Here is a 16024-nt window from a genome sequence, read left to right on the forward strand (position 1 = left end):
TGGACCTGGGCAACCACTCCCAAGCCGGTGGCACCGTCTGGAAACACAAACAGGTCCCAGACAGGTGTAGGTAACTTCCTGCCTGACAGATGGGCCTGGAGTCGCTGGGTGCCGGGGGACGCAGGTTGTGAGGTGATGTCTGGGACCTACTGCCGCCACCCCCGCAGTCCTTCACAGACAGGACCGCCCACCGCACAGCAGGGAGGCCCAGCCGAGGGAGCCCAGCATTTGGGCCCTGCAGCTTCTGCTCACGGGCACCGCACCCAAACCCATCACCTTTCCACGCTGGGGACGGCGTGCAGGGCTAAAAGCCAGCATGTGGGTGCTGAGGACCAGAAGCGGTGCTCACACCTCCCACACCACCCACTCTAGAGAGGCAGCCCCCGTTCCGGGCCCTGAACAAGCTTTTGGTGGGGGTGGGATGACGCTTGGCTGAGTCTTCTTTTAAGGGTTAGGATGTATATAAAGTGTCTGGGACGCAGTGAGGTTGATACATTGAGGCACTTCTTATTGGTTATAATTATGAAAACGGCTTGATTCAGGGACCCAGCGGAAGGGGTGGGGCCAGACTGGCCTGGGCCAGGGATCCAGCTGGCCCCGCTGGCCCCAGCTTCCTAAATGGGGTTGCTCGGAGCCTGAGGACACAGGACAGAGATGGTGATAGCAGTTCCCAGGAGAAAACTGAAGACATGGGAGCCCCCCCGTCATGGCTGGCACACGGCTGGGACTCCTGGGCCGCTGGCCAGCAGTGGGGTGGGCAGACGCCAGACCTAGGGCTCCACCAGACACGCCAATGGGTCGTGACAAGGCCTGGGAGGAGAACATTCTTATCTTTCCAGCTTGGTCCTGCTGCTGTGCACCCCGTCACAACGGAATAAGCGGGTTCTTAAGAAGCATTTAGTGCAGTGTGATGGGCCCTTCACAGACCCCCGGGGGCCTCTTAGGGTATGCAAGAGATGTTTCTCCTGGATGCTCTGGGGCAGGGAAGGACAGCAGGAGCTGCAGGAGGAGAAACTGTCTGGGACTCTGGCCAAGCGTGAGCTGGGGAGGGCAGGGGCTCAGAGCCGGGCTGGGCGCAGCATCAGACACAAGCACAGCACAGGGTGGAGCAGTCCAGCTTGGCCGGGGCCCCCGGGGCTCCAGCCTTCTTGTTGACCTTGGGCAGCAGCAGAACAAAGGACATGGCCAGGGCACAGTGGTAGAAGCTGTGGACATAGGTGTAGTCCCAGTCCTGTGGGGGGCAGGCGATCAGTCTGGGGCCTCAGCCCCTCCCCAAGGCTCCTCCCTCTGCAAGACCCAGCCGAGCCCCTCAAGGCCCACGCCTCTTCCTGGGCACTGGGACACCTGCAGGAATCCTCCCCCACGGTCGCGCTCACGGTGGCCTTTCTCTCCACCTAACCTCAGAGCAGTGAGGGCCTGTGCCATTCTCCAGGCTGCACTCCTTCCTTCCTCCCCATCCCTTCTCTCTGCTGTCCTTTTCTTCCTCCATCCTTCTCTCCTTCCTACCCTCCCTCCCTTCCTCCATCTCCCCTCTTTTCTCTCCTTATCCCTCTTCCCCTGCTCCTCCCTCCCTTCTCCACTTTCTCCCTCCTTCCTTCCCTGTCTCCTCCCCTCCCTCCCTCCCTCCTCCAGGTGTCGGACACCTGCCCCAGGCCTCTCTCAGGCTGTGCTGCCATCTGAGATGCCAGCTTTCTGTAGGCGGCCAGCTTTGGTCTCTCTGTGACCTCCAGATCCACACAGGCCATGGTGCTGGTGGTGCCGGGGACGGCAGTGCCCCCAACATAGCTCTGGGAGGGGTTAGTGAGCAGGGACTAATGCCTGACTTTGGCCTGGGGCTGTCAGAGTCCCCCCAACATGGGCACAGCCCTGGTTTCCCAGCTGAGCAGAGCCACGCCGAGTGGGCTCTGGGGCACAGGACACCTCCCCGCTGGGCTTGGTACCTCGAAGAAGAAGCGTAGCATCAGGGCCAGCGCCCCGAAGCAGAGGCCAGGGCCTATCTGCTGGGTGTAGACGCTCTTGTCTGGGTACAGGCCCTTCTTCTCCTTCATCTTCTGCAGCTGCGGGGACAGGAGGCCACAGCAAAGCTTTCAGGTCACAGCACTCGGGAACGCCCCTTCCCAAACCAGCCTGAGAGCCGGCCCTGCACAGGCTCACCCCAGCCCTCTCCCGGCAGGAGAGGAGGCTCAGGAGCCTCCTGCCACACCCAGCCTCAGATGGCTTCTGCTGGACAGGGCCCTTCACGGTGGGACCCACCAGAGACCCCACACTGGATGGCTGGGAAGGGAGCCTCCAGGCCGTGTGCCCCGTGAGGACCCCGCTGCCCTCCCGCCTCTTTGGGATGTGACAATGCCACCCTTGCATGTCTCCTCTCCGCCGGAGGGGAGCCCCAGGGGGACTAGACTCCATGATTGCTTACGAAGGAAGGTACTGGACCTGCCAGCCCAGTGTGGCCCATGGGAGTGGCACTTGTGGTGGTCCCTGAGCCACGGACAAGCATTTTTTGCTTTCCTAGTTAAAGGACCTATCTCAGTCCTCATTAGACACACTTGGCCAGCACCGATTCTCAGGTCCCAGTGCTTAGGAAGGCTCACGTGGCCGTTTCCGCTTAGAGAGGGGTTTGCATTCCGAGGAAGATGCAGGAAGGGTGGGGCCACATCCCTGGGACCCGCCTTGTGTTTTCTAGGCCACTTCACGTGGAGTCTATTTGGGATTTGCAAGGGCAGTTTTTTCCTGGAATGAGGGTGGATTTTTCTCCCTGAGCCTGGTCCCCTCTTGGGAGGGGCTGGGGAACGACAGCCTTGTGGGGGAGGAAGGAGGGAGGGTTGGGTGTTGGCGGCCTCAGAGTGGGGCCAGGCCCATGGGGTACACTCAGGAGGCTTTAGATTTCAGTGGGATAAACTGTCAGACACACAGCGTGTGGCACAAGCGCCTGGGGGTGGGGGCAGCACCCCCTAACTGCACCCATTGCTGAGTGGCCTATGCAAAGAGCACAAAGAGCCTTATGCTGGGTCAGGTCAGGTTTCGCCACCCACTGAATGATGAATTGATGCCCGGCTTTCCGTTTTCTGGAATTCCATTGCCAACAAGGAATTGGGCACCTGCAGTCGCGCAGTAGCGTGAAGACAGCTGGACCGTGTGACCCTGGCTGCAGTGACCACGGCTGCCAGCCCACCTCGGGCCGGTCCTGCAGTGGTAACACCAGGGAGAAGGGAGGATCCTGCCCCAGGTCACGCAGCGGGCCTGGCACTATTGAAAGGGCGCCATCACCCAACCCTCCCTCCCTCTTTCTCCAGGACTGTCATTGCTCTACCCCTCCCAAGAGGGGACGAGGCTCAGGGAGAAAAATCCACCCTCATTCCAGGAAACAATTGCCCTTGAAAATCTAAAATAAACTCCACAATAAATGGTCTAGAAAACAACAATTTGAGTCCCAGATGCGGGGAGGTGGGCGGCCCATCTTGGGCTCCTGTGGCCGGATCTGCAGTCTGAGGGCCTTGGCAGTCTCGTGGCTCTTGGTGGGAAACCCACCAGTGAATTCTCTTCTGGCCAATCACAATTCAGCCCAGTTCAGACCTGGCCAAGACCAGCGGGAGGAGCAACCTTCGGGGACAGAAGGAAGCGAGAGGTGGGTGGCCAGGGCCCAGGGCCCCATCACACTCCTTGCCGCCACCCACCTTGGTCCAGGCCACTGATGCCCAGCGCTCTCTCTCTCCCTGCCAGGCAACTCCCAGGGGCCTTCTGGGTCAGCCCAGGGTTAGCTGTGCTTCCTCAAGTTGGAGACAGAAAGCAGGTCCTCTGTCTCCTGCTCAAAAAGTCAAGTCCAGCCAGGCACGGTGGCTCACGCCTGTAATTCCAGCACTTTGGGAGGCCAAGGCAGGCAGATCACCTGAGGTGAGGAGTTCAGGACCAGCTGGGCCAACATGGTGAAACCCTATCTCTACTAAAAATATAAAACTTAGCTGGGCATGATGGCGGGCGCCTGTAATCCCAGCTACTCAGGAGGCTGAGACAGGAGAATCACTTGAACCTGGGAGGCGGAGTTGGCGCCATTGCACTCCAGCCTGGGTGACAAGAGAGAAACTCCGTCTCGGAAAAAAAAAAAAAAAAAAGTCAAGTCCTGGCCCAGCCACTGCCCTACCATAATGTCCTGTTAAGTTGCTGAGGCCTCCATGCCGTAGTTTCTTCATAGGCCAAATGGCAAATCAGTTCTGTGCTCCTTGGCTGTGGGGAGGATTGGGACACGTTTTGCAAGCTGCCTGCCAGAACTCGATTGCTCTCCTCACAGCCGTGGGCCCTCCTGCACTGACAGCTGCCCTCTGGCTTGCTGGGTACCCTATGGTCCTGACTGGGGCTGGCAGTGTGGCTGGGCTGGACCAGGCCAGGTCCTCTCTTAGCACTTGAAGCTGGGACCCTGAGACTTCGGGTGGCATCCAAAGAGGTGAAATGCAGCAGACGGATGTTCAGGTGCCTCGGCTGCTGCAGGCCTGGAGGGCAGGCTCAGGCTGAAGCCTGCTGGCCCCCCAGGTCTGCGAGACCCCTGCAAGGGTAAACTCCCTCCTGTTCTGGGGTCCCAGGAGATGCCCCGGGTCTATTCTGCCCTAGGATCCCTCTTTAGCTTGGGTGAGTTTGAGTGGGGTTTGGTCCTGAGCCAGGAGGGCTTTGATAGGACAGAGGGAGCAGGAAGCACTGAGAACTGTGTGAGGGCCTCATGGGTGCCAGAGCCTTGCTGCTCTGCAAGAGGCTGTCTGTGCTAGAAGCTCTGGCCCAGGTTTCCTCACTCTCATACCACACTCTCCCTCCTGGCTAGAGCCAAGTCAAGGCTCACTCCCTCCAGGAAGTCTTCCCAGATTACCCCAGGCCATTTTCCAAGTTAATGTTGCATCTCTAAAGCAGCTGTAGTAAGAGTGATGATGAGAGTGATAATAAATAGCTCCTATGTGTGGAGCACATTGGAAGCCAGGCTGCATGCCAGGACTTCAGGTGCCTGAACCACCCCATGAGACAGGCAGGGGGTATAATGACAACACCTGCTTTACAGGTACGGGCATGGAGGTGAGAGGTTGGGTAACTTGGGCTCAGTCTGGAGCTGGTAGGTACAGACAAGAGTCACACACTGCACAGCCGGAGCACCTGATGGCCATTTTCTATGTGTTTTCACTGAATTCCTGCATCTACCCATTTGCCTGTGAGGCAGGAGGTAAACGAAGATCCAAGGCAGGAGGAGTCAGACAGGGGAGAGGTGACGGGCCTCCTGGGTCCCTGTTCATCGAGGCTCACACAGTACGCACCCACTTTGCCGCAATGATGAGGATGGCTGTGCCGATGGGGCCTGAGTACACCCCGTAGCCCCAGCGGTCGTGGTAGATCCTCACAGCAATGGTCAGGACGCCGAACATCACAAATGTTGACCTCTTGGGCTCATCGAAGTCGGCCAGTGCTGGAGGGGCCAGGGAGACACTGGGGGAGATGAGTGGTCCCTCTCGCTCCTCCTGGCTGCCCCCCACCCCCCACCCCCCAGGAGGCAAACTGTAGGTGCCCTCTCTCGGCATCCCCTCAGCCAGCGAGACCCTGAGGCCCAGCCTGGTCATTGAGGGGTCTGAACTCCAGCCAATTTGAGAGGACCGCCAGCCTGCTGCTTCCCCCATGGACACAGCAGCTTGGATTGTGCTCCCAGCACCTTGTTTTAATAAATAGACCACAGCTAGTTGTGGTGGTTCAGGTCTACAATCTCAGTGCTTTGGGAGGCCGAGACGGGAGGATCGTCTGAGACCAGGAGTTCGAGACTAGCCTGGGCAACATAGCGGGAACCCCATCTCCACAAAAAATTCGGTGGGTGTCGTGGTGCATGCCTGTCATCCCAACTACTTGTGAGGCTGAGGTGGGAGGGTGGCTTGAGGCTGTGAGTTCGAGGCTGCAGGGAGCTGTGTTCATGCCACTGCACTCCGGCCCGAGTGGCAGAGTGAGACTCTGTGACTAAAAATCCATAATCACTATGCAAAGTGAATGGGATCGAATCTATCCCATAGGATCGCAGGACAAAGACACTAAGATTCACGGGAAGAAGCGAAGCCCCTCCCAGGCCTGGTTGGATGGCAGGGAGCCTTCAGGTCATGGGGACCTTGCCACAGACAACAGTAAGTGGAAAAAAACATGGTGGGACAGGGGGCTTATGAACGGTCCTGCCTCCCAGGCTGGATATCACCCGCGTGTGCGGATGTCTGTATGAAAGTCTAGGAAGCCAATTCCCTGAGCAGTGAACAGCGGTCCTCCCAGGGAAGGGGCGACAGGAGGGAACACTTTCAGTTTTTCCTTTGTCTGCCTCTGCTGCTGAAATGTGTCACAACAAGCTTTTACTAAATGAGTCATTTTAAATGGATATGAAAAATTGGCATCAAGGCATTTAAGAGGTGTATATTCTTTTTCATAATCACAACCCTGAAACCCAGACAAGGGAAGAGGTTTCTGGGGATGGGAGTGAGTGGGGCTGGAGGGCTGGGACGGGGCTGGTTTGAGGGTGGGCGTGTGGACACTGGGGAGCCGGTCCTCGTCTGCAAGGCTTGGCTGCAGGGGGTGGCCACTCACCCATCAGCGAGACCCACATGCTCAGGGCTGTTCCGTAGACGCTGAAGTATTCCAGGATGTCGTGTCGCATGAAGCACAGCACAGACAAGCCGGGTCCGTTGCAGGCATGGTGGAGCTGCCGGAAAACCCACAGGCGGTCACAGCACAAAGAGGCCGGGGCTGGTCCCCGAGCCACGGCACCCAGAGCGCCAGACCACGTGCTGGCTGCGAGAAGTCACTTCGGGGTGTCACTTAATGACTGTGTGCCTCAGTCTCCCTATCTGAAAAATGGGGGTACTGCCGAGCACTCCCGCAGAGGGTGCTGTGGGGATTAATTGGCTCATGCCAGTGAGGTGTTCAGGGGCTGGGGTGTGCCAAGGGTTCACTGAATGTCACCTCAGCAGAATTCGCTCATCTGCACTGGCAGGACTGGGTGGAGACTGAGTGATCACTCAGGTGAAGCCCGCTTAGGTGGGGCGGTCTCCGGGGGGACCCTACATGGCTCTCCCTGGACCTTCAGCATCTGCGTTTCCTGGAAGCACAAAGCAGCGAGTTCATTCGTCAATCTTTGGATGTGAGGCCAGAGCCTCTCTGAGGGCTCCTTTGCTCTTCGGGGGCTCCTGGGACCTTTTCTTGCACACATTACCCCTCTGATGACTGGTCTACACTGCAGCAGTGTTCGCAGGCTCGAGTGGGCATCGGAACACCTGAGGCCTGATTTAGACACAGGTACTGAGCCCTGCCTGAGAGTTGCTGATTCGGGAGGGCTGGGTTGAACAGAAAAACGTGCATTTTGAACAGATTCCCCGTGGCGCTGCTGTGGCTGGCAGGGCCCACATTGAAAGCCAGGCTGCAGCTCCTGGTTTCTGTTGCCTTAATGTGGATGAAGATCTCGGAGACCCCCTCGCAGAAGCTGAACACAGCCCCCTAGGCTCATCCATCCCTGCCCTACACTCTCGTAGTCGCCTCCCCAACACCCACTTTCATGGCAATTTTTAAAGCAAAACGCTTATAAGGGAGTGTTTTCCAAGCAGTCAACCACTTTTCTATGGAAAATATCTCTCTCTCCTTTTGCATTCGCATTTCATCATTTTAGGTAATATTTAATTACATGACATAATTATTTTGACAGGTTCAACTGGCACAAACAAGCTTGGGAACCAGCACGGGGGACTCTTGGTCAGCCCAGCTCAGCAGGAGGAGCAGGCGTGCTGGAAAGCAGCCCGTGTCTGGAGGCGACAGGGACACCACAGATGGAGCGGGGACCCTGGGTGATCTGGGGAGCGGGCAAGTCAGGGTCAAAGTGGAGTGCTCCTACCAATGGCAATTGTACATGGCCTAAAGGGAAGGTGCACCTAGGAGGCATTAATAGAGATCCAGTATGTAAAACAAGGGAGGAGGCAGTCTGGCTTCTCTCTGTTCTTGTCAGGTTCATCCAGAAGATTATGCTGAGCTGTCTGTGGCGCACCTTTCTTGAAGTGAGACTGGCAAAGACGCGGCTAGAGGAGGGTGACCAGCGGTGGACATTAATGTTTACCTTGGGGACAGGGAAGCTTCAGGAGGGGCCTGATCAAGGTGCTTACACTTCTGTGGGAGACAGGAGTGAGGAGGACTCCGGCCCTAGGCTGTTCTCCTCTTCTCCTGGCTCCCTCCCATCCCCGACCCCAGCCCCATCACCTGCTGTCTGTGCACCTCCCTGGAGCACAGATCGTCACGTGTGATTAAGGCATTCACTGTGAGATTCCCTTGGCCCGTCAGGAGCAGGAATGGCTCTGTCTGGTCCCAGCTGCATGGACGGCTCCCAACATAGAGTGTTTGCTGTGTGTGTTCAGGGATGGGGAGGCCAGGCTCTGAGCAGTCTGAAGGAGAGCTGGCTCACCCTGGGGACCCAGAGCCTCTGCCACTAGGCCCTGGGCTCCTCCCGATGGTGGGAACTTAGCTCTGTTTGACAGGTGGGGAAAGTGAACTTCAGAGGAGCACTGCCTCCCAAAGAGGTGACACAGAGCAGTGCTTGGCACCCTGCCATCCTGCAGTGCAGGGGCAGACCTGGCCTAGCTGGGGCACTGGCGGGGTGGGTGTGGCTGGGGACCCGGTGGGTCAGAGCTCAGGCTTGGGTGTTTGACTTCACAGATGCTCCCAGTGGGAGCTCAGGTGAGTGGCTGGCAGGGGGAGCCTCCTCTGTTGTATGGGGATGAGCACACCGTCTCCGTGGGGTTTGCACCCACAGCAAGGCGTCTGGCACAGACATGGAGATTGTCATGGGAGGGGCCTGATTGGAAGGAAAGGGACGCCATGCGGACGGCAGAGCTTTGAGAGGGACTGAGTGTGGCTTTGAGGCCGGAGGACATTTGTCACGAGAGGCAGCTGCCCCTGCCACTCTGGGTGGGGTAGGGTGGGGCCCTTGAGACCAGTGCAGAGGCAGCTGTGGGGCCAGCCGAGGCCCAGGCAGGGAGGGGTGGCCTGGTGGGTGCTTGTGGTTTGCTGGGCTAGGTCTAACAGGAGTCTTGAGAATAAGACCCCAGCTTTTCTCCCTGCGCTAAGGCCCTGGGACCTGCAGAGAAATCCTGGCTCTGCTCTGGGCCTCAGTCTCTCATCTGTCCAAGAGGCTTCCTAGCCCTAGCCCAGGCTGGAGTCCCAGAGGAGCGAACGCAGTGGCATTTGGGTGAGTCGGGAGCTCTGAAGAGTTTGATCTCACAGTGGCACAAGTGACTCTGCCTCTCTGGGATTCGGTTTCTTCATCTGCCAAATGGGAATCAAGATCCTGGGCTTGCGGGGGAGGTGAATCAGATGCTGTGCACAGAGCCCCGCCCAGTCCCCTACCCTGGGTGCTGGCTCTCGAGGTGGAGTCAGAAGCTCCAGGGCATCTGGTTCAACAATGGACCCAGCCTGCCCCAGGCCACTGTCACCCTTAGGAGCGGCACACACTGGAGGGGATGCCTTGCTCCCAGCCCACGCACACACACTCAACTTCTGCCATTGCAGGCAAAATTGGACTTGACCAATTCAGGATGCAGACATAACATGTGAATACACACTTGCAAACACATGTGGGAGCTCACGGGCCTCACCCGCTCAGGACTGCCTGTGTGCACTCACATGCACTTGGCATTCTTGCCTATAGAGGCCCTGCTGCTGGAGAAGGAGGCTGTCTGGGGAGAGGAGGTGGAGTTTTCACAGGTTGGGCCCAGCACTGCCCCAAGAAGGAGGCTAGTGGGATGCTTGCCTCCCTAGAGCGGGTGTCGTGCTGGGGATTGGGCTGTCATTGAAGGAGGGGTCTGATGGAAGGTGAGCAACGAAGGTTTCGGGAGAGCAAGAGGTGGGGCACCACTTGTAGGAGTCCAGCAGTAGGGCATGTTAGCGGAGTCAGAAAGACACAGAGGCAGGAAGGCAGGGGGTACCGAGACACATAAATGATGGCTGAATGGAGAGATGGTAATAGATGAATAGATCACAGGTAGGTGAATGGGTAGATATAGAGATAGATGGAGAGATATACATAGAGAGAAGTTGGAGAGGTGGATAGACACCAGAGAGACACACGGAGAGTCAGGGGACTACAACCAGTGAGGGTGGGATCAAGAGCTTGAGAGAGAGTGAATTCCATGGGAATCGAGTTCCACAAATCAAAAGAGAACCAGACAGACAGAGAAAGGAAAAAAAGAGAAACAGAGAAAACTAGACATAGAAAACCAATATGAGAAACACAGATTGAAAGAGACCCAGAGAGAGAAGACAGGGGACACAGGGGTCCCAGAAACAGGGACCTCAGAAACAAAGACAGATGGGGTTCCAGGTGCTCCACTGAAAGACGGCTAAAATCACCCAATGACAGGTACCAGGAAACAGAGAGCAGGAGAGAGCCAGAGAGAGAGAGAGAGAGAGAGAGAGAGAGAGCGGAGACAGTCAGCCAGCCAGACATATAAATAGAAAGAGAAAGACGGATCCACAGAGAGAGAAGTAGGCCCCAGAAGAGGGAGAGACCAGCAGGCCCTCCTGAGCCAGGGCAGCTCCAGGATTCTGGAAATCAGACTCACTCACCCCAGCCTTCACACTCCCTAAACCCCACAGACCCTTTCCCAGGCCTGGCTTTCTCCATCCACCTCTGCTCCATTGTGGCCTGTGGGTAGAGCTGGAAGAGAGGTAGGGAGCGGAGGTGGCCCATGGGCAGCCGTGGGGGCATTGATTAGCAGCTGAGAAAAGGGGCACCCTGGAAGGGCTTACTCTCAACTCAATGGCCCTGCTCCACCCCGGGCTTGGTCTCACACAGGCAGTGATCCCAGAGCAACTTCCTGGCACAGATGGGAAAACTGAGGTCCAGAGAGGGGAAGGGACTCCCCCAGTCCTCTCTCTTCAGTCTCCAGACCCCACCTGGGCTTGCTCTTTCATTTTCAAATCACTTCTGCCCATCACTCAATACAAGAACGCTGTGGACAGACAGCCTCTCCTCTATCTCCAAGATGGGGCACGTGCGGGTCTTCCTCCTGGCCCCCAGACTCACCGCCACGAAGAACAGGGTGAAGAGGTAGACCATGGCCTCCATGTGGAACCGCCTCTTGGCCGCGATGCTGACAGTGGGGAGGAAGGCCAGGCTGCTGAGGGTGGGCAGGAGTAGCTTGGCCACCAGCGTCCCCATAGGCCTGGAGGGAAGCACTGGCTGGGGCGGGGTGGGTGCTGGCACCCTGGGTCCCCAGCACAGGAGCACGAAGGGGGAAGGCCAGCTCCCTTTGGGCAGGGCTCTGATGGCAGCTGCGGGGAGCGCCCACGAGAGGGTTTAAATGCCCTGGACGGAGGCGGGGATGTACGTGCACATGTCAAGCAACACATGGGGAGGGCCGACAGCTGACGCGCCACGTGACTAGCACTTGTCTCTGATTTTCTCTTTTCTTTTTTTGAGACGGAGTCTCGCCCTGTGGCCCAGGCTGGAGTGCAGTGGTGTGATCTCGGCTCACTGCAACCTCCGCCTCCCGGGTTCATGCCATTCTCCTGCCTCAGCCTCTGGAGTAGCTGGGATGACAAGTGCCCGCCACCACACCCAGCTAATTTTTGTATTTTTAGTAGAGACACGGTTTCACCGCGTTGGCCAGGCTGGTCTCAAACTCCTGACCTCAGGTGATCCGCCCACCTTGGCCTCTCAAAATGTTGGGATTGCAGGTGTGAGCCATTGCACTTGGCCTTCTCTTTCTTTCTCTCTCTCCTTCCTTCCTTCCTTCTTTTGTTCGTTCGTTCGTTCTTCCTTCCTTCCTTCCTGAGGCCAGAGGAGTTAATTCAAGGATTCAAGGAGACCACATTTCTTTTATCTGAGGCAACAACCTTGGGGAAAAGTCCCCAATAGGACAATCCCTGCCTTCCAGACATTTTCCATCCTGGTCCTCCCCCCCAGAATGAGAAGCCTGGTGGATGCTGCTGCTTGGGTCACGTGTCCATGGGTGGCCTGAGGTGAGAGAACCCAAGATTTCGCCAATTCCAATCATTAAAAGGACCTTGTAGATAAATTTCCCACCTTACCAGCCCACATATACTTCTCACTCATCAGCTCTTGCCCCACACAGGTTTCCGTGGTGGCTAGACTAATGAAACTAACATTCTTTTCTACTTGGTTACACTGTTTCACATTATAAGTAAACAACCGGGGACCATCTCTTTCAGTGTTCCAAGCACCAGGCCGGTGCGTGCCCTCTTGGTGTTTTTTCCGTCTTCCATTGACAACAGCTCTTTGGCTGGCCTTCTGGAAATTACCTTCCCTCGTTGTAAGAGGTCTTGGGGGAGCTGTCTGGCAGGGTGCCCCCTATCCCCTGGCCAAGGAATGATGGGTGTGTGTGGTCTGAGCTACCCAGGCAGACTCTCTTTCCCTGGATTGATTAATTGATTTGTTGTTCACAAAAGAACAGCTTTTACTTCCATTCTCTTTTTTCACTGTGATGTAATTCACATAGGACAAAATGCACAGATTTTACATGTATAGTTTGATGAAAATGCACCTTTGTAACCACCACAGTGTCCATCCTCCCCACCCAGGATATTCTCCTGAGCCCTTTCCAGTGAGCCCCCTGCCGAGGCAGCCACTGATGTGATTTCTGCCCCCGTAACCTGACTGCCTGTTACAAATAGACCATGGACTCTTTTGGATCTGGCTTCTTTTGCTCACAATGTAATGTCTATGCAATTTGTCCCTGCCCTACTGGTGGCCAGTCCCTTTGGTTGCTGGTGGGTGGCGTCCAGTGTAGTATTCCCGCACCTTTGTTCTCCTGGAAATTAGAATCTGAGGACAGCAAGACCGAGGACTGTCTCAGCACTGGCCACTCCAAGAGAGGCTGCTGGGCCAGTCCTGCCTTGTGAGGCTCGGCTGTTCCACCTTTCCCTCCATGTGGGAGCTCCCACAGACCTTTCCAGAAATCTCTCTTGTCTTAAGTTGGCTGGAGCCCATTTCTGCTGTTTGCAATGAAACGTCTGACTCGATATGTCTCATTCTCCTGCTTAAGACTCTTCTGAGGCCCCCACAGCCCGAAGGGTGAAGTCCAAGTGCTCACAGAGACCACCAGGCCATCTACGGCCCAGACCCGTCCCCCCAGCCCCCATGCACACTCTCAGACGCTGCCTCCTCTCCTCCCAGCCTCCCACCTCCCCTGCAGGGAGGCACTTCCTGCCCCGCCTGTTCTGGTTAATGCCTTGCTCCCTCTGCCTGCAGCCTAGACAGCCTGTCTGTGGGGAAGGCTTCTGTGACGAACAGCACCCGCCCCCCACCGCCCCCAAGGAAAGCTGAGGGGCTCCACGCAGTGCCCTGTATGCCACGTCGTTCCTGACCTAGCACCAGCCACCTCAGCCGAGATGTTGGTGTTGGGTTGTCTGGACTGTGGCCCCCTTGGACTGCAGGATCCAGGGCCCAGGGTTCTGGCTGGCTGGCTCCCTGCCCCGCCCCCGACGCCCAAGCCTGGCACATGATGGTGTTCAGCGCACACTGGCTGAATGAATGACTTTGTTAAAAGAATGAATGAAAGTCCAAGGAGGCGGGGCTGCCGCACACTTCAGTCTGGCCTCTGAGGAGCCCAGTTCCCTCTCCAAATGGAAAAACCAGACCTGCTGTGTGTGCGGCTCTGGTAGGAGGCGCACGATCCCCTGTGGGCCTATCACGGCGGGGGCCCTGATCCTCCTTGATCCTCACCTCTCGGCCCCTCTGCTCCGGCTCGTACTGGGCCCTAGTCTCCAGCCCCTAGCCCAGCTTTCAGTAAGAGTGGAAAAGAGTGCTGAGGAAATACAATTCGATGTCAGGTGCTATGAGAGGCAGTGGAGGAGAGAGCTCTCTGGAGCCATAAACCCCGCTCGAAAGCAGGAAAACATTCCACAGTTGGTTTTGTGCATGAGTGTGTGTGTGTGTGTTTTTTTGCAGCTGTAAACTCCAGGGCCAGGGCTGTAAGCTTGGGGAAGGGAAAAAGCAAAGGGGGAGGAGGTGGAGAGGGAAGCGGAGCCACACATGTGTTGCAGCGATTAAGGAGAGTGGGGGCCGGGAGGGACAGTCCCAAAGGGGGGAGACAGGTGGCTGGGCCTGGGGCAGCCCGAGGAGCCCCTGCAGAAAGGCTGGAACGTGAGCTGCCCTCTGAGGGAGGTGGTGGAGTGCAGAACGGAGGTGAAGGGGGGGCGGGCTGTGTGTGGCTCCCGTCCGAGCCCTGGCCGCCTGGACGCAGACCAGCTGGCTCTGGGGAAGGCGTCCAGCTCTGAACAGGACTGAAATGACCCTCGGTTCTCCCTGGAGCAGGGGAAGCGATTGGCCTGGGGAGCTGGGAGAGGGGAAGGCAGAGTGGAAAAGCCAGACCGGCTGCTGTGGGGGGTGTCGCCGCCCCAGGAGACACAGGGTGGGGGGCGCAGGATTGGGCCAGGCCAGGAGCTGCTCGACCTGGACAGGCTCTGAGCTAGCACAGACGTGAGCTGGCATCCCTGGTCCTTCCCACCCCGAAACCTCCCATGGCCCCTGCCTGCCAGCCCACCATTCAGGAGTCCCTGGCATCCACCCCACGCTTCACCTGCTCCAGACTTCAGCCAAACCAGATCCCCACAGCCACATGCCCTCCAGGCTCTGGGCCTCTGCATGGCCTTCTGCCAGGAGACCCTCCCCTGGTTCCCTGTGTAGCCTCAGCTTCTCCTGACCCCCCAGAGGGGTGTGGGCTCTCTGTGCTCAGAACCCCCATGGCACTGAATGTGTCTTGAAAACCAATCATGTCCATGGACAGACGGTTGGTTGGCGCTGGCCATGTACCAAGGACTCTTCATACCTTTCTCGTTGGGCCCTTCCAGCAGCCGGGAGGTGGGGTGGAGGCCTCTGTTCTCCCCATTTTACAGAGGAGGAGACTGAGGCCCAGGGAGCAGCAGCAGCCCTCCTCTGCCCAGCAGATGGCAGGCCCCAGTGGGCTCCAACGGGCTGGTCCTGTGCCACGCTGGTGAGTGGGGCCGCCCCGCACTCCCCTTCCCTAGCCCCCACAGCCGCAGGAGCGCCCCTGCTTTATAGCGGCCCTGAAATGCCTGGAATGTCAGGCAGCTCCCGCCTCCCAACAGCTGTCTGTCTGCCCGGCCCAGGAGGACTGGCTGGCAGCTGCATTTGCGTCCTCTACATTTTGAACACCTGACCTACAGCACTAGGTCACCCCAGCGCACAGCAATCCTTGTGCCTGGGCTCTCCGTGGGGCCCACGGAGGCTCCCCCACAATTGTTGGGAGGAGTACAGGCTTTGCTGCCTTCTGCCTGCTCCTCGGGGTCCCCATGCCTGCCTGGACTGCCACTCAGGGTCCTCCCCCGCGCAGGACATGGCTCTGCGTGTGCCTCTTCGGCCAGGGCTGCGATGAGCAATCCAACATCGTCCTCAGCTGCAGGCTGAAGATGAGCAGCACACTACCCCCAGCTTCTGAACACCTGCCAAGTGAGCCAGGTGGGGGGCTCAGCCCATCCTAGCTCTAGGACCTCTGTGTGCCCTTGGCCCTGGGAGCCTCAGTGTCCTCGTCTGCAGAATGGAGCTTGAGGGATGCCTGCCTTTCAGGGTTGCTGCAGGGGCTGAAGAATGCACAGATGTGAACAGCTCAGCTGCCAGCCCGGCCTCTGGCAAGGGCTAATGTCTGTTGTGTGAACCAGGGACTCCTTACCCTCTGAAGCGGGGAGACCCATCTTCCATTTACAGAGACCCAGGAGCTGGGAGAGGGGTTGGGGCTCGAACCTGGGCTTGCCCAAACTGCACATCTGTTACCTGCTCCCCTCTGCAGGGCTGTGGGATGGTGCCTGGCAAATGCCACTCACTGAGTGTGACTGAGAGGGCACAGCCACACCTGGGTCAGCAGCAGCCCCAGCACACAGTTTCTTCTGGGGACCCGAAAATTCAGCTCCTGGGACCCAGCCTGCCCTTGGGGACAGGACTTGTGGCAGGGTTGCAGCTGGTGGGGATACTGTCGGGGAGCCCTTGTGGACAGGAGACTCTTCTGCAGGC

The 16024-nt window shown here is 57.8% G+C and overlaps 1 protein-coding gene across 1 annotated transcript; it reads right to left on the minus strand.

Moving 5' to 3' along the window:
* Nucleotides 1-885: 885 nt before the first annotated feature.
* Nucleotides 886-11309, minus strand: MYMK (myomaker, myoblast fusion factor). The gene is made up of 5 exons (XM_011724663.2): nt 11060-11309; nt 6583-6697; nt 5289-5437; nt 1941-2057; nt 886-1231 (listed from the first exon to the last, which is right to left on the minus strand). Exons 1-5 carry the CDS (start codon nt 11192-11194, stop codon nt 1082-1084), a joined length of 666 nt encoding a protein of 221 aa, XP_011722965.1. The 5' UTR covers nt 11195-11309; the 3' UTR covers nt 886-1081.
* Between the last annotated feature and the right edge of the window lie 4715 nt (nt 11310-16024).

This window comes from Macaca nemestrina, chromosome 14, assembly GCF_043159975.1.
Source record: "Macaca nemestrina isolate mMacNem1 chromosome 14, mMacNem.hap1, whole genome shotgun sequence".
Lineage (NCBI taxonomy): Eukaryota > Metazoa > Chordata > Mammalia > Primates > Cercopithecidae > Macaca > Macaca nemestrina.

Excerpts from the sequence above, each read along its gene's own strand:
- MYMK (XM_011724663.2), bottom strand. The coding sequence starts at position 11,194 with ATGGGGACGCTGGTGGCCAAGCTACTCCTGCCCACCCTCAGCAGCCTG. Across the intron at positions 6,698-11,059 it reads TCACCCTGTTCTTCGTGGCG|CTCCACCATGCCTGCAACGG; the intron begins GTGAGTCTGGGG and ends GTTTTCCGGCAG. Across the intron at positions 2,058-5,288 it reads TCATCATTGCGGCAAAGTGG|CTGCAGAAGATGAAGGAGAA; the intron begins GTGCGTACTGTG and ends CTGTCCCCGCAG.